At 32.5% G+C, this 18,336-nt stretch overlaps 2 protein-coding genes across 3 annotated transcripts; one reads left to right on the forward strand and one right to left on the reverse strand.

The window, feature by feature from the left end:
- The first annotated feature begins 8,413 nt into the window (after nt 1-8,413).
- LOC126834780 (diacylglycerol kinase epsilon-like) lies at nt 8,414-13,193 on the forward strand. 2 transcript variants are annotated; one of them, XM_050566958.1, is made up of 10 exons: nt 8,414-8,717; nt 9,321-9,500; nt 9,675-9,852; nt 9,945-10,075; nt 11,094-11,244; nt 11,485-11,702; nt 11,767-11,909; nt 11,979-12,462; nt 12,538-12,782; nt 12,920-13,193. In XM_050566958.1, exons 2-9 carry the CDS (start codon nt 9,327-9,329, stop codon nt 12,655-12,657), a joined length of 1,599 nt encoding a protein of 532 aa, XP_050422915.1. In that variant the 5' UTR covers nt 8,414-8,717; nt 9,321-9,326; the 3' UTR covers nt 12,658-12,782; nt 12,920-13,193. The 2 variants fall into 2 exon arrangements, with proteins under 2 accessions (XP_050422915.1, XP_050422906.1); XM_050566949.1 differs by having other exon boundaries at nt 8,414-8,713.
- On the reverse strand, nt 13,111-14,131 carry LOC126834792 (uncharacterized). The gene has a single exon (XM_050566970.1). The coding sequence runs from the start codon at nt 13,962-13,964 to the stop codon at nt 13,290-13,292; it is 675 nt and encodes a 224-aa protein (XP_050422927.1). The 5' UTR covers nt 13,965-14,131; the 3' UTR covers nt 13,111-13,289.
- Nucleotides 14,132-18,336: the final 4,205 nt, after the last annotated feature.

The following is an 18,336-nucleotide window of genomic DNA, read 5'->3' on the forward strand; positions in this document are numbered from 1 at the left end:
TTCATTTCGACTATGAATCTTAACGTATTTACATCATAGCCATTAATAAGTAACATTACACATTTTTAATAAACCTTATTCATTTAAACATTATCATAAAAATGCACTTTATAAAAATTATTATTATTTGAAATAATAAAGTTTAATAAAACCCTAAAAACCTTAATACTTGTCTGTTGCAAATAACTTACACGATCATTACATTTATTTGTTTAATCATAGCCTTTTTTTTTTTTAGATAAAATATTTTTTTTTTACAAATTAAGCAATTTTTTTTTTAGTAAAATCATTTATTCGATCAAAAGCTATGTCGAATTAAAGTGAATAGCTAAAGGTGCGCTCCACTGTTGTGATTGTGACATTTTTCCAATTTCAACGTCCTTAACTGTCTTACTTTATCGACCACTTGGCATGGCATTCCAAGACGGATGGTAATTTCAAAGAGCTTTTTAAATTGCTCGAATGTTATTGAAATCGAAGTAGGGAAAAATGTAATTAATAACAACGAAATGCAATTGAAACAAATCGAATAACGTATTAATTGAAAATATAAGAAAACAAATTTTTTTGTTCTATGATTTCCAAATAACATTATTATTACTTCTTCGGACTTCCACTTTCCGAAGTTAGCTTCTTTGTTAAGTATTTTTTTTTTTAGCACATTTAGCCTAATGAAATAAAACTATTAGTGATTTATTCGGAAAAATTTGTATTTAAAAATAATATTTTATTGAACAAAAACGTTATTCGAATAATGCACAGTTCTTTTTACAATACAGTGGACGGTCTTTGGGTAAAAGATAATAAGTCAATAATTGGACAAATTTGGAAATGTACTTGAAAAATGAGCACTGTTTGTGTGAGTTGGTGAAAAGTTGGAAAACAATTTCAATGAAGATGTGACAAAATATACAATTTATAAATCCGAAGTCAATAAACAAATAAATAGTACAATTATTATTCGAATTCGAACTGTGATCTCAAATACACCAATGAACGCCTTCGTTTGCTATGATGTAAACTCCCTGATTTATATTTTTACTTAAGACAACACTATGTAATGGACTCGCTTATGCTTATATTACATTACTCGATCCATTAAGTCCACACGAAAGCATGTTGGTGTTTTTATTTTTTATCTTTGTATTTTTGAAAATGCCGCCGACGGCTTTCTGCGGTTGTTATTTTCAAAGAAAGTGAGTTATGCCAAGAATGACATGTTCCTCTTTCGCTTATTTATAACAGACGGTGCGAGTCCAATAACTCTGGTGTTTAATTACCAAACACAGTACCTAAGCATGTACGTGAGATAATATAAATTATACCTACATAAGTATGACGTGTATATATATATATATATATATATACTAATAACAATCGGTCTTGTGTTCGCTGTTAACGGCATTACGTTAGTCTACGATTGATTTTGCTTTATTATGTAAACAGCAACTGTTGCCTATTAGTATTATCCACTCCTACACCCCTTACATGTATGTGCACTATTCGAGAAGCCCATAAACGCAAAAGAGAAAAAAATTAACGGAGAAAGTTTTTTTTTTTCGTCTAAGTAAGTATACGGCTCTATACTATACTTACTGGCTTACAAGTTCGTCCGATGATGGTTTTATAAATGGACTAAAAAACGCGCAATGATCATCTTCATAACTTACACCAGTAATATCCGTACACACTGTTCTCACAGAGTCACGACGGTGTCATTAAGGGATCAGTTTGTATATTATGTAGGTTCATGTAGGTATTTTTTTTTTTTTTTAACAATGAATTGCTTAAAAACTTGAATTTTTATTATTATTATGATACCGATCGTTTAGTGACTGTACCGATGGTCACCACTAACCAGCATTTATATACAAATATATTATACAGGAACGTTAGATTGAAGGTAACTCTAGAGAGTTATTATTAAAGAACCTTCCCTCTCTCCCCACAAAAATAAAGGAAAAATTACACTTTATGTTAAAATTAAACCTAAAATAATGTTCTTATTAATTGGGACAAGGATAAATTTGGTACAGGGCCAGGGCCAAAAATTTTAAGTGTATTGTGAGAGGGGGGGGGGTCTGAATTTTAACAAATAAGCTGTATCCAAGTATATTGGGGAACTGCCCTAGTTCATTTGATGTTTATGTTTCTGTTGTCCAATTATTGGTCCTTGCTAATATTACAGCATAAGCCACATAGGTTAATTAAGTAACACATAACGGGAAGAAGCGTGTGGATTTCAGTCTGTTGTTGTGATATTGTCGAAATAGTGTCTACCTATTTATCATGGCTATACTTATTAACATGTCCATAATAATATTATTTAATAATATGTCTCTACTGACTGTCATAATGCTGTTAACATTTATGTTTATTTTTCATAACTTATAAGTAGGTAACTAAAAACTGAATATGTATTGTGTTCCGTTTTTCATGTTATGTAAATTTAGATAGCTGTGCATATTTTTAGCTTCGATGCAAAGCTAATATCCATAAAAACAAATTTAAAAAAAGTATAAAGTCCATCTACACCGTATACTGGATTTTAATTGGTTTTTAAGACTATAGTAATAACTGGTTTTTTTCTTCTTCAAATTACTATTTGAAGAACGCCAACAAGTGTTTTACAACACCTCGGCCGTAAAACGTTATTCTTTTGATGAAAGTAGGTATTAAATCCTTTTAAATATTTGTAATTTCACTATCAGTCAACTAGCTTAGATCGTTTGGATATCCATAAAAATCTAATTGGTTTTCCGTTTAATTATTCACAGTATAACTTGAATGATATTTAACATATATATATATATATTTATATTTATACATACATATTATAATACATATGTTGTAATTTATACCCGTCAAAAAATATAATATATATATTTTTGTACAAAAAGAAATTTGTAATGTGGACAGATTATTCAGAAACTAATCACCATCTAGGAAGTACTTGTTATTTTGATAAAGTCGAGTCATTTGGATTTTTTCAGTGGTGTAATAATAATATTACAATATTTGTGTATTTATATATATTTATGTAATAGTTAAATATTTGTACAAAGAAGTAAACACTTGGTTTTTTTTTTCTAGAATGATTACCTTTAAGAATTCGTAAAGAGCCGTGACCGCCTTGACCCCTCCTAGTGTCACCCCCCCAATCTTTTTATGATGGATTTCTGTTTGAAATAATCGCAGAAGGTAACGACGTTTTAAACGTTTGGGATGTCTACCGGGAACACGGTAATATTATATTTAAGGTACTGAAGAAGTTTTATAGAACGATTTGTTAATCGCCCGTTATATATATATATAGGTATTTGAAAGAGAGATCTGCCTTTATTCGTCGATTATTTGAACAGCGATACGTTTGTATGTGTTGTGTGTGAAAAAACATAAAATCTCAGAATTCAGTAGCTTTCCAATGAATAAAAAAATACCCGCATTTGATTAATTTCTACCGTTTTTGCGGAACTTATATCTGTAAATGGATTTCTTGTTAAATAACCGCCAAAAAGAAAAAAATGTAATTTAGCGCCAAGTTTAGATGACCTTAAGTCAGGGAAGCTTTACTCAAAATAAAAACAAAATGTGATTACGCCGTAAAACAGAAAATGTGAGCTATTTTCTGCACTTAATCGCTCGAAAAATTGCTTAAAATACATTTTAACAATTTCTATGAGTTCTAGGTATTTTATAAGTATATGTTGAACCCGTTTTATTGCGGTTTATGTGTTTTATATGAAACCAAAATGGTCAAGTGCAGAAAAAGGGTACATTTGCACCAATTCAAAATGGCATGCTCATTCATAATTTTTGTAAAATAAGGATTATTTTTTTTTATGTAGGTCATAAGGTCATTTCTTCTTTTTTACACATAGCTTCTCCCCGTTCTCTTGTTTAGACAGTTTTCTTGTATCTCTTGTGAATTTTTGGTTTTTAACCACCCTGCAATTGGTGATTCCCAAATCTACACTTACTCGGGAGAATAATAATGCTGTTTTTTTTTACATTAATTTTGACATTAGCCGTTTCAGCAAATTCGCTATTTGTGGTACATAATATATTGTGGGACTTGTTGGCCAGTGATCTTTTGTAGCTCTAGTTAATGCGTTGCCTTCACGGCTTATTAAATTAACGATTGAATTTATCCGATGAATTTGTTACCGTAAGAATGTTAAATAATGTTATATATTTTACACACACACCTACCGTGACGTGGCTTACTCTAAAGTATATAATAATGGTACTTAGTATGTTAACTCTTGTTACATAACTGCCCTCGGCTATGCACACTTGTATGGTTTATTGACTTTGGAATTCAACGACAAATCATGTGGTGTTCGTGTCACGACAACCATTTTGATCTACATTATATATTCTGTATAATAATAATAATAATAATAACACTGTAACTAACATTGAATGTTTAACATTGAAAGTGAAATACCATATTATACAATCGCCTATATAATGTCAGTAACCGGGCAATCGATTATACGATTTAATTATTAATTACCATAAAGACACCTGTGAATAAATGTGAATATTTATAAGCGAAACTACTAAAGCTAACACCATAATAATATGTATATATCTATTATTATATCAACATTTTTAACGCATACTTACCTACCGTGTGCGCAATACATAATAATGCACACACACACACACTTGGGAAATTGCTTTTCAATTATTTTTTCTTACATTTTTTGACTTAAAAATATAAACAATTTATAAAAAAAAATACTCTATTCACGTGTCACTATATTACAAACACAAACAAATTATAATGTCCACGTAAAGGGCAATTAAATTGATTAGTTTATTTTTCTTTGCTCTTCGAGTTTGTTGAACTTTCTCCGTGTAATAATTATTATGTTTTCGTAATAAGCCAGATTTACATATTGCATATTATCCAATAGATATTTGTGTGTGTTTACACTATATGTTTACTTTGGACAGCATCCGTTCGGATATCAATCAAGAAAAGGTTTTTTCTGTTATTTGTTACAATTATCAATACCAGCCAACACTTACACACGACAGGGTGGCTTTTTTTTTACACTTAACTGCGCTATTTAACAGCTGATGTATAAATATCTTATATTATATAAGCTTCCTTCTATCTCGGATATCAATAATTTCGATACCCGCGGCGGTGTTTGGATCTAGTAGAGGAGGTGGTGGTGGTGGTATAGTAGTAATATATAGTAGTAGTAATAGATGTACATAGTGTATTATGATATGAGGACGAGGATGTCCGGAGGCGGGAACCGGTTTTGCCATTGGAAACTTTTACTGTCTGCCAAAGACAAAAAACACCGTACCGAGGAAATCAAAAGCGAAAACCAATGTATAACTGTGGTAGATAGTCCACAATAAAAGTGAAAACGAACGGATAAAACTTGATTCTTCCATCACCGTCAAGAGCATAGACCATAGTAATAATATGCTCTCTTGGTATGTCTCTTGGTATTTTCTATGTGTGAAAATGTAGGTACATAATTGGGTTTTTTTTTTTGAAACGCATTCAAACACATTAGCCATCAATGTTGGCGAAAACTGTTTTTTTAGGGGGGTTGAAACCCAGGTAAAAAAAAAAACCCCCGTCAGACTTGACCAAAATAACAATAATTGAAGGTGATAAAGGTGTTCAAGCATTCGGCTATGTACATAATATTTTGCTAAATTGTATAATAATATATATTAACACAAAACATGTCAGTCAACACCTTTACCAATTCATTCCTTTATTGTTGCCAGAAAGCATTTCGGGGTGGTCAGAGGTCTTCAGGAATTTTATTGTAACTCAAAAGTGATTAAATTCGGCATTTAAAAACGCGGTTCGATGCAAAGCAAAATGTATCATCGTGTAAAAATTTGCTTAAAATGTTTTGACGTTTCCATCCGCACACTTTATAATAATAAAATCATTTTTTTTGTGATAATAATTGTTTTCTGTTCTCTATTTACACATAGCATTACCAGGAAATTCAAATGTATTGAAAACCCCCTCAGTTAATTAGTAATACACTGACTATAAGTACAAGACAGTAAAGTAATGATTTTTTGAAAAAATCAAACATTTTCCATCCCTGCCGGGGGCTTATGAAATGCTGCGTTTTTTTTTTTAAGGTACAACGATGGTACTGTATCATCTAAATAACACCCTACACAAATTTTGGAACAAATTGGACTTTATTAAAAAAAAAAATTCTACAGCAAACCGATGAGAAATGTGTTAATTTTTGGTTTTCACGATTTGCAATATTTTATCAGGTTAGGGCAGCCTACTTAACCTTTGGTGTCAATGTCAAAGCGGTATAAATAACCATCCGAGAACCCTGTAATCATTGTGGACGGTATAATAATTATTACATTTTATAGGTGTTCTGGTGTTATGCAAGTCGAAACGATTCGCAAAACTGAGATGCCACAATAACTATTGTAATAACGACAGGAACGCCTACAGTAGGTATATTACTAATATATTATTATAATGTATAATATAGCTGTAGTATTGCGCACATACAGTACAACAGGTAAGTATAACAATAATAATATATAATATTGTTTGCAAAATTCTAGCCAGATGCCACAAACGATCACATTGTGTTGACGATTCGACGAACTGTCGTTTTCTATTAAACGAAAGCAAACGGAAAAAGTACATTGGAGTTGAAAATAATTTTAATTAACAATTGCAAGTAGGTATGTCGGGGTTCGATAACAACATATTTTCCTTATTTTTTCCTTATTATTTTATAATAATTCCTGTCTCTGGTAACACATTTTTTAATATGTCAATAGTAGTATAAAACATAGCTGCTAGACTCGCTTTTTTGGAAAGCATAAGACAATAGTTTTGACTAGTTCGATTAAAACCGTTAAAGAAAAATAACCAAACAAATTGTCGACGAGCAAAATAAAAATGTATGTCAAATAACTGGTTATTCGCAAACTTCCAAATCGCCCATGTTTAATACACACACAGCCTAACATACTCCATCCGGTTAGATATAGGTAGAATCTTATTGCACTAAGTTAGGTCTTTTAAAATCTTTAGTGTCTAAGATTTGAGCTGTACATATAGGGCTTATGTCGTTATGGAAAATACTGTGCTTGGTTCGCACTGTACAAGCGGTTACTTCAGGTAAATTAAAAATAATTGTTTCAAAAAACGTGCACGGTTTTTGTTTATATATTTAAGTAGGTACGATCCTTTTGGGGGATTTAGACTTTCAAATTAATTATAAAAAAAAACCCATTGCACGTTTATGTGGCACCTTTGTCGTTTCAAAATTAATAATGATATAGTTATTCGCCTTAGAAAAAATATAAAAACTTGTCAATTAAAATAATAACAACAAACAAAAGTAGGTACACTTTCATCGGTTTGTTGTCATGTACTAATATAAAGTGCAAGCTCATTCTGTCCGCTTGGCCTTATAAGGATTTGATTCAATTTTCTTATTAAACACTTAAATTCCTAAACGAGCAGCCTGCAGCTGGTCGTGGTTTATGATTGTATTAATTATTATTGTTTATCCTTGCAAGTTTTGTTCGCAAATGTATGTATAAAATATAATATTATTATTTATCTGCTGCGCAAATGCGTTGAAATCGGGTTAGATCAGTAATAACAGTATATTATTATTATTATTAAACCATAGGTATTACAACCTTGTTTTCATATATACGGTGGGATGATTTATCAATATATTATTCACAAGTTTGGTCAAAATCAGTAATCACTTTTTACATAATAATACTAGTCTGATACTTTTTGTCAAGGAATATGAAATTATTGTTTATTGAAAATTTTCATAGTCATTTTTTAATTAGCATTTAGTGTTAATAATGTTAGCCCAGATTGGATTATCCCCATTCTAGTTCTTAGACCTAAAGTACAGGGCTCAGAAACGTTTTTAGAAAATTGCACGTTAAATAAGGCACCTAATAATAATTGTTATTTTATTAATGTGTTAAATATTGGAAATAAAATAAGCTCCATGACGGTTAGAAATCATAATTGGTTAATTCGAAAGGAAGCGAAAAGAGTATTTTAAAAATTGAATGAAATTTTGAATTTTTCCCATAAAATATACAAATCATTGCGTTTTTGGTCATCAACTTCAAATGTACTTATTTTATGGTTTTGTTCCCAAACAAAGGTCAAACATTGTTAATAAATTATTTTTAATACCTATTATATTTAAATAAGTTTAATATGAATTCTATAAATATTATTTTGTAAAATTTTGTTATATAGTTTTGGTTATCTGTTATCAGTTATCACTGTTATCAGGTTATTATGTTTTTGCTGATAACCAAAATATTGATCTGGAAAAAAAGGAGTGTCCCATCACATCAATACCGTTGTTAACATCATCCTAATCCATGATAACAACATTGTTATTTACCAGACTGAAACTAGAGCTAAAGCCTAAAACTATAACAATAAAAAGTAAAAACGCAATTAGTTTGTGTGTAGTTTTAAAATGTACACAATAAACGAGTATTGAAAAGGACAACGTAGTACATTTTTTATTTGCTCCAAGTCGTTAATGTAAGTTATAACTTGTATGTGACCTAAGTCAAATACCTATGAGCAATGTGTCACCAAAGTAAATACTTACCTCTTAGTCATCGTCTGATCCGAGATTTACCTGAGAAATAGGTCGAATGAAGAAGTTATAAGCAAAACAAAGTAAGTAAGTTTTCAAGTCAGTTTTTTTTTTACATGTTTATCCGATTCGTTTATAGTTAATAGTCAAGTAAAAAGTTATTTCAATCAATTAGGTATTACCATATTACACTAAGTAAGACAATACCATTTTTATTATGTTGTTGACATTTTTTTAGACACAAATCGAAGGAACCAAATCCCTTGTTTATTTGCTTAATATTAGTCTTATTTACGGTTATTTTCTTTCTGAAATCGAAAGATGTGTATAACAGTTTCAATAATTCATAAGCAAAATCTGCGATGGTTTGTGTCGCTCTTACTATTATATTCTCTGTTACTTGAGCAACGTAAACTGACACAGTTCAAGTAACTATAACCTAAGTAACTGAAGCAAGGCGTGGTCTAAATGTCGGTAAGACCATTAAGAAAATATGGTACGCTAAATTTGTGTAAACATATTTTTAAACAATCAAATTAAAGTGGGCAGATATTGTGCCAATATCTTTTATGTAGCTTTGCCGCTTCTTGATTGAATCCAGTAGTGGCATGAGTTTTTAAATGCATTGCACTAAATAAATTTGTTGCTTTAAAAAAATAATAAGACTTGTATGTATTTTTTTTATTACAGCCAACCATGTATTTAATCGAAGACGACTTGATAAAATCGAGCTTGATCACCGTTTTTATCGCCGCCGTCGTCTTCTTTACGAGTATTAAAATTTTCAAATTATTATTTCCCACATCCGATGTCGCCGACAAGAATTGGACGTCCCACACTTGGGTGGAAAAGCCACTGTTTATATCTAACGTAAGTGAATCGAATACAAACTTTTTAACTTTGTTTACGATTTTCCTAAGGAAAACAAAAGTAATTTGATTACGTAACTAGTAAAGTAATTTTGTTACATTTTAAAAATGAGCTACTTGTCCAAGACAAGAAAATGCCATGACAATATTACAAATTTTCAAAACATATTTACAGGATCCAAACGCGTGCAACGTTTGCGACACTCTGATTTACGGATCGAACACGCGTTACTGTGATAGTTGCGGTCTTTTCGTCGACGTAGGCTGTTTAAAAAAGGCCAACAAAAGAATTTACTGCAAGGTATTGAGTACGAACAGACTGTCGGACGCGTTCAAACATCATTGGGTGAAATGTAACACGAGTTCTCGATTATTATTAAATTTTGTTTGTTTTTTAAGGAATTTTAGACATTAAATTAAAGGATACTGTCTTTTTTTTTTTTAGCCATAACAATACAACCGGCTCTTTGTGCTAATTGTCCAGACGACGAACCCGATATTATCCTCGGAAGTTTTGTCCAGTGTACTTGGTGTCAACGAATTCTGCACGAAGACTGTATACCTCGTTTCGAACCAGTAATTTTACTCATACGTTTTAAAATAAAATTATCGCAGTTAATTAGTTTTGGAAAAATCTAATCTACAGACCGAAACTATATTTTTTTTTCCACTTCAAAATGTGTTTTTTCCACTTCTTTAGTTTTTGTCTAAGGTATTGATATCATACATTTAAAATCAGTCGACAAGCAACATAAAATGCAGTTTTTTAAATTGTCTAAAAACTAATCTATTTGTATGTTTTAAAAATAAACCTTTTTGAATTCAAATTTTTCTTTTTTATAATATATGCAATTTTCAATGTTGAAGACGATACTTATTTTCCCCATTATTTTTAATATTATAGTTTTTTTTCAATGTAAAACAGGCAAAACTTAAAAACAATATTTCATTTTTAACAGTCGTTTAGATGTTGCTCATTTTAAAAACTGCATTTTTAGTAGTTGACTTAAGAGTACTACCAGAAAAATAGATTTGTATCGAAAATTATAAATGTTTTAACTGTGTATATCAAATAAATAATTACAATAACACTGATAGCTGTTGGAAATGAAATTATGTAGAATAAACTGAATAAAAATAATATGAACATTTTAGCTTCGATGCGGAGCTAAGAAGATATGTTTCTTTTCTATTAAAAAATTGTATAAAATAATATAATATTAAATAGTGTGACATTTTCTTAATTTCTTGTTTACCTTAAATAATTTTTTGATCTTGGAAATTTTTAAACTTATATCTATCATAATTTATTTATTATTTAGACATTTGGACACAAACATAGTGAATAATAAATAACAAATCATTTTTTCCTATAAAATCTTCACCTAGATAAAAAAAAAAGTATTAAAATAATTTTCAACCCTGAATTTTATTACTAAAACAAACTAATATAAATATAATAATAAAAAATAAAATGAATGTATAAAAATATTTCTTAAAGTCAGTTAACGCTTTATAGCTGTTATGCCTAGTTGACTGACTTTAATTAACGTGAAAAATATTAATTGGTTTTAATTTTGATTTTTTGTTATAGAAATGTGAATTTGGAAAATATCGAAAGTATATCATACCACCGTTTTGTGTGAAAGTTCAAAATAAATTCAAAGTCAACAGCGGAAGACATGTCGTCATCGACAAAGTAGTTCATCCCGGATGGCCAAATTGGACACCGTTATTCATATTCGGTACTTATTATGATCGTATTATGTGCAATCGAGTTTTGGGCGAGTTATTTTTTCATAAAAAAAATCCAACATTTTCATCCCTCATTTTTAAAATAATTTATTTGGAAGTTTAATGTAATTATTAGAATATTTTTGTCCCTTCCGATTTGGAATTGTAAAAGCTATTATTTTGTAACGTTATGTAACTCGCTTTTTCCTTTCCATCGTTGATGTTGCGTTACAACCGTTTACCGTTTCAAGTTAACAAGAAGTCTGGCAACAACGACGGAGCTTTAATAATGTCGTACTTTCGACGTCTACTCAATCCCGTTCAAGTGTGCGACGTTATAGAAAATCCTCCGGAAAAAACTTTGGCTTGGATGAAGAACGCCAATTTCGACCGTGTCTATATATTGGTTGCCGGCGGCGATGGAACCGTTGCTGGAGTTCTCAACTCTGTTCATAAACTCCTACTAAAAGTAATTAAACGATTTCTAATTAAAGAGCGATTGTCTTAAAATTGATTGTTCAACGTTGTTTTAGAATGATCCTGCGGTCGGAATTATCCCTTTGGGTACGGGAAACGATTTGTCCAGAGTGTTGGGATGGGGAACGACCTATTCCTACGATGACTTTTCTTCCGTCCTGGATTCGTTGGAAAATGTTTCGGTTATCGAATTTGATCGGTAACGATGAGCATAATTATAATTGTTGCAATATTGTTATTATTATTATTGTATATTTAATTTTACCAGATGGGAAATAAGCGTACTGTCGAACGTGTTGAAAAAAATCAAAGTAGTCAACACGACGTCTATGTACAACTATTTTGGAATCGGCTTGGACGCTCAGATCACGTTGAATTTCCATCGGACACGGAAATCGCCGTTTTATCTGTTCAACAGCACGTTGTTCAACAAAATGATCTACTTGGGATGTGGCACGCAACAGTTCCTCGAACAGCAGTGCAAAGGTCTGTCGGAAAAGATCGAGTTGTACATAGACGATCGCAAAGTCACCCTGCCCGACATCGAGTCTATCGTCATTGTCAATATCGAATCGTGGGGAGCCGGCGTAAACTTGTGGCAGTTGGGAATAAACGACGGAAACGATTTCGGTGTACAGAGCGTCAACGACGGTCTGTTAGAAGTGCTGGGGGTGCGATCGGCCATACACATTGCTCAACTCAAATTAGGGTTGTCTGAGCCGATCAGAATCGGTCAAGCGTCGAAAATCAAAGTAACGTTTTTAATTCTAATTTATCGTTTTAAACATATTTTTAATATACTTTTTCGTTTGTGTTTTGATCTATAGATAAAATTGTTGGAAAAGTTACCCGTTCAAGTGGACGGCGAACCGTGGTTACAGCCAAAATGTGATATAGTCTTCAAATGCGTAAACCGCGCTTTGGTCATGAAGAAAAATGGCGAATAGGATGCTTCGGCAGTATAACAGCGAGCAAATTTTAATCTGAGTAATGATAATATTCCAATGAAATGAACAAATCTTAGCAACACCTTCATTTTACTCGCGTGGATTAAAAAACTAATGGAAATTAAGTACGCATGCACATTCTATAGTCAATTTTCGGTTCACTGTGTCTTAAGACAACTCTTTGCGGTGTCTAATTAGCCGCTTTATATATCGATCGTATTATTAAATAAATAGTAATTGTGTTATTTTTATCGCTTTTTAGGTTTTACAATACCAAATGAATCTATACACATTCGAGTGCATCACACTAATTCCTAAATATTACTACTTGCGACACACTTGTCGTCAGTGTTGAATAATTTCTTTTGCAGTATTAACGTTACCAAATTGTGATTTATGTATTTTTAAAAAATTACCATGTTATAACTGACAATTTGTGTTTTTATTGGCACGTTTTATTTACCTACTTTATATTATTATTGTATTTTCGTTATTTATATTGCACACAACAAGTTAAACCAATGTAATAGTATATATTTTATTTACAAGTTATTGAAATTTATTTGTTTAACAAAAATGTTTGATTGTTTAAATACAATGTTTATATATTTATACAGAAGTCATCACTTACGTTATTTATTCAGAGTAAGCGATAAACCGTTATCGGACAGTTTGTACAAATAAGAAATATCGCTCATGTCGAACATAGTTTTGTAAGAAGTGATCCTCATTGTGCCCGTCGCCGCGTTGGAGAATCCCGTCGGCAATGGCGCCAACGCTATCTTGACATCGGACAAATGCGACGCTACGGCTGCTAGTCGTTTGGTCGCGTCGTCGACTTTGTGCTTCCAACATGCAAATATCAATACAATCGATTGGTGTTTTCTAACGTAGGTCAAGAACGCGACAATGTTCTCGACGGTTTCGCCCAACAGCAGTGGAACGCTGAGATCGTCGACGATTAAATACAACGTTTCGTTTGGACATTTTTCCATCAGCTTTTCCACGGGGTCGAGCCAAGATCGAATGGAATGTTCGGGTTCGACAAACTGAAATCGTTTCTTGTTGGCCATCGACAGTAAGTTGTAGTTGTACTTAAGCCCGACGTTGTGGTAATGGCCGAACGCGTCTCGCACGCCGAACATTAAAACGGGTCGGTCGGTTTTGTTCAGTATGTACCACAAGTAAAACGCCGTGATTATGTCTCCTTTGGCCGTTTCAGTCTCTTCGATGCACACAATCCGTCGATCCGCATCGTCCGGTCGCAGCACTAGCCGGAGTTCTTCGAAAACGCTTGCGTTGGCCATACTCACACGAGGTGAGGTGTAAAACCGTTTGTATAATATGTGTGTTAAAAATTAAATATATTAAACTCGAATGCCAGTCATGTGTGTGTGTGATTCGTAAAATAAATATAAATAACAAATAAAACGTTTAACATTCGAGTAAGCAATAATAATAATATTGTACAGCTAATGTGAACATTTTGAATCTTATCATCATCGCTTATCAGCAATGCTCTTATCAGTTAAAGAAGTTGGAGGTAAATTGGAACGACGAGAGAGAAAAAAATATCATGGAAGAAAAAATAGCGCGGAAAGTTCAAAAACTGAAAAGGCAACCCAACTGATATCTCCAATTCAAAAGAACAAATGTTCCGATTATTATGTTTATAAGGTCAGTAATTTCAATAATTCTAATACAGGTTTTCAATTTACCCGAATTTAGGGGTAGAAGTGGGGGCGGGGGATACATCTTTAAGAGAATTGTATAAATACCAATTATGTCTACCAAAATAGATATTTTAAACGTCACTGAATTCAACTACACGGGGTCAAATGAGGATTACCATCTAAGGGATTACCATTATAACAAAAGTTAATTTTTAGGTGCTATAATATCGTGGAACAATGGCCATTGTTCCATTTATTTATACATAAATTAGATAAACATACTAAATACATATTATAGATAATTGACTGTACAAGTCATATATTTAAAAATACTTAACTTTGTTTGTAGTCAGACAAGCTAATTTAAATTGCAGACCTCTGTTAAACAAAACTTATTTGAATCCCTACAGTTAAATATTTATAAGCTTAATTAAAAATGTTTTTGTTTTCGAAAAGAATATTCGATTGTAAATCTTTTAAATTATTAGATTTCAATGATCCCAAAACAACAATTAAATCATTTTTTTTTAAATCTAAAAACTACCATCAAGTCCCATGTAACTACTAAAATAGGAAAATGGCTTTACAATTTATATCACATTTGAAAGCAGCGACCTTAAAAACATATAATTTGAGGTTTTTTAATTGCAAAAATTGTTTTTTAATAAATATTGAAGCCCCACAAAAAAAAAAATCCTTTTTTCTTAAAATTTGTTTATAATTATATGCTTTGACAAAGTTTAAAAATGTATGAGCAAATATACAAAAGTAACTTGAAAAGCTACATAAAAATAATAATAGGTATTTAATGCAAAACAAAAGTATGATTTTCGAGAAACTTGGAGGGGGACTTGTGTCTCAAAAGGTCATCTGAGCTGTTAAGTTTGTTTCTCATGAAAGCCAATGGTGCCATTTCATCAAAAATCGATTCAAATAATTTCATATTTTATGTTTAAATAATTATTAGAACAAAAAAAATATTCGAATAATTCCCAACCGGTCGCTAAAACTAAAACGTGTGTCGTTTGTATTTTCATATTCAAAGTAGATGTGCACAAAAATGTACAAAACAAATATCGAAACGACTGAAAAAAATATTAAAGACATAAGTTTTATTTTAATTTAAACGTTTTTTACGGGACTTTTTAAATAGCAATTCTACATTTTGCAGTCTTGTAATAAATTTGCTGTCTGCAATGAGTTGCAATCCAAGTGCGATTTATTGATCTAAGCATTTTCTATTGCTGCCAAATGTGGTATTAGTTTTATTTTTCGAACACTGCACGTTTAAAATTGAATAGAAAAATATCATAGAAATACACAAAAATGCTGTTCTTACACAACATCTTAAACTTAAATCTAGTGCCACAGTTTAACAATGACCGGCATCTGTGTCCAAATATATTATGTCGTTTATACAGGCTTACAAAAGACATTTGGTCCAGTAAACTATGAAATTCTTATCCTTTAATTAAAAAAAAACCCTGGCATTTTTGGAAACATTCTAGGCTGGTTTGAATATGATTTGTGTACCGTCACTTTGGTACTTTCTCACTGTACTCTGGCTTAGACTGCACTTGGTTTAAACAGTGTTGGATTCTATCATCCCCATATCACCTGCGCATCGAAGCGTTTATTTAAAAGTAATTTTATCACTTTCAGTTTTAATAACCTCCCGTAGGCTTGTATCCTCTACCGTCCCAGCAGTACGGAAATTCAGTCTGCTAAGAACTGAAAAAAAAAACTTCTAAAAACTGATTTGTTTACATAATTTTGATAGTTATTATTATTTGAAAAAAACACATACATTTGCATAACATTGTATTTAACACTATTCTACCGTAGAAATGACGTTTACAAGAGTCAAAACTAAATTCATATAAATCATAAATATCAGCCGTCCTTTTCGATGGTCCATTGTTGAAATTCACGCGAAAAACGTATGAACGATCTGATGAAACTAAAATCGATCTTGAACAATACACTTTTTAAGAACTTCGTGAACTCTTTGGGTTTAATATTGTAGTTTTCGGATTCCACGAACATTGGTTTACAGTCGTAAAACGACGAATGCAAACGGTTCAGCGTCGCCGACACGTTGTTGATTTGATCGTTCAATTCGGTTTCGTCAATTCGATATTTTCGATTCTCGTCGGAAATGGATTCGTTCAGCATGTCGATTACACCGTTGAAATGCGAACTGTCTCCTATGTAAGAAACGAATCGAGAGAGGTGTTTGGACAACTTGCGTATGAACGCGAACCCTTCGAAATCCTTAAGCGACTTTGGTTTCATTCTGGACGTGAACCTGTCCAACGGGTTCGTCGAAGAAACCAGCATGTTTTGCAACCGTGTCAATTGAACCCACGTCGACTGTAACATCACGATTTCCAGCAGTTCGATGAATTTCCCTTCGAAAAGTCCGATGGCTCTGATACGGTGCCTCAGCTTGGTGCTCTCGTCCACGCACTTCAGGTAATCGCCCGTCATCTTGTCCTGTATTGTTTTCCATTCGTCCAGTCTGGCGTATCGTTGCAACAATTCTCTGATAACATTATCGTCTCCCCGAACAATATGGTTGATGAAAATCCGTCGAAATTCAAAAATTAAGTCATTATGGTCCAAACCCCGGAAAAACAGGATGTCTTTAACCTGCTCCTGGTTTTCCACTATTAATGTCTCCTTGTCGATAACCGACATGTCGTTTATCGATCGAAAACCTTCATAATAAATCGACCGTTCGTACTCTTCGTTGTACTTGTTTTCTCTCGAACAATTCCCGTTGGTGAAATATTCGAGGTAGTCTTGGACGTCGTTCAGATCGGCAGGCAAATTAACTAGTCTGGTACGTAAGTCCATATCATTTAATCTAGCCATATCGTGGTAGAGCACATAGCTCAACCATATAGCGTTTATCGATATATTATATTTCCAACGATACAGGACCGACAACATGCATTTGGCTTCCACGGCGAAACAAAGGGGATTTGTTATCTTGTAAAATTGACGTTTAAAATAATGAGTACTGTAATTTGACTTTAAATTGAGTTTGTTGATGAAAAAACCAATACCGTGGTGAGTTTCTGCAATATTTCTGAAAACCTTCAAGTGATAAAGGCTGCTGTAAACGAAACTGCATTCGACTTGTTTCATTCGGTTTACTACCGTTGCCTTTAGCTCGTGCGCGGGTAGCTCATTTAATTCTCCGTCGGTTAAAATGTTTCTTGTGTTTTCACACCCGGTGTTCATATCCTGCAAACTTAGATACATATCGGTTAAAAAGTACCTGTCCGGCTCATCGTTGTCGTCACACGATACTAGGCTTGTCCAATCCCACGGTAGTACGACAATCAAGAGTAGAATCCGTAGCGGTTTTCGTTGGCACATGGTGAGCTGTTTTGGCTGCTAGTACCGTTTTTTTAAAAAACTTTATTAATTTGATTTGTAAGTCACAGGCGTCGTAACCGTAATGTCGTTTGTTTGCTGCAACCGCGGCGTAGCACTAAATCGTCTACACTATTTAAACAACTTGCAGTTACTATTCCCACTTGAGTATAGTTCGACTGGCCTGTCAACCCAGTTTTGGAATACTTGCACATTACAACATCACGTGTAAACACAATACCGCACTCGAGTTTTAATAATTTGAAATCAAACATTTTTGTTTTCCCATTTTACATGTAACAAAAAAAAAACTATCGACATAATTGATATTTTCATTTATGAAATATAGAAATATTTAACCACAGTGTAGTAAAATGTGTAAAATGTGTACATAAATGGAATTGCAGTTAGAAAAGCTGAAAAAAGCAATAACCCGGTAGAAGCTAAAATTGCTAAGAGGGTGAGACGGGGGTGCAGATTTACGGAAACATAGTTCTAGATGGAATGTTGCTAGGGACAGTTCAAAGCTTCACATACCTGGGGAGTGAAATCACAAGCAACGGGAAATACCATCAAGACGCGGTGTGTATGATAGCGCAGGCCAAACAAGTCTGTTATACAT

This window comes from Adelges cooleyi, unplaced genomic scaffold (genome assembly GCF_023614345.1).
Source record: "Adelges cooleyi isolate 19-005CV unplaced genomic scaffold, UGA_ACOO_1.1 ACOO_flye_CR_arks_rails_tigmint_CR_PRNA_1, whole genome shotgun sequence".
Taxonomy (NCBI): Eukaryota; Metazoa; Arthropoda; class Insecta; order Hemiptera; family Adelgidae; genus Adelges; species Adelges cooleyi.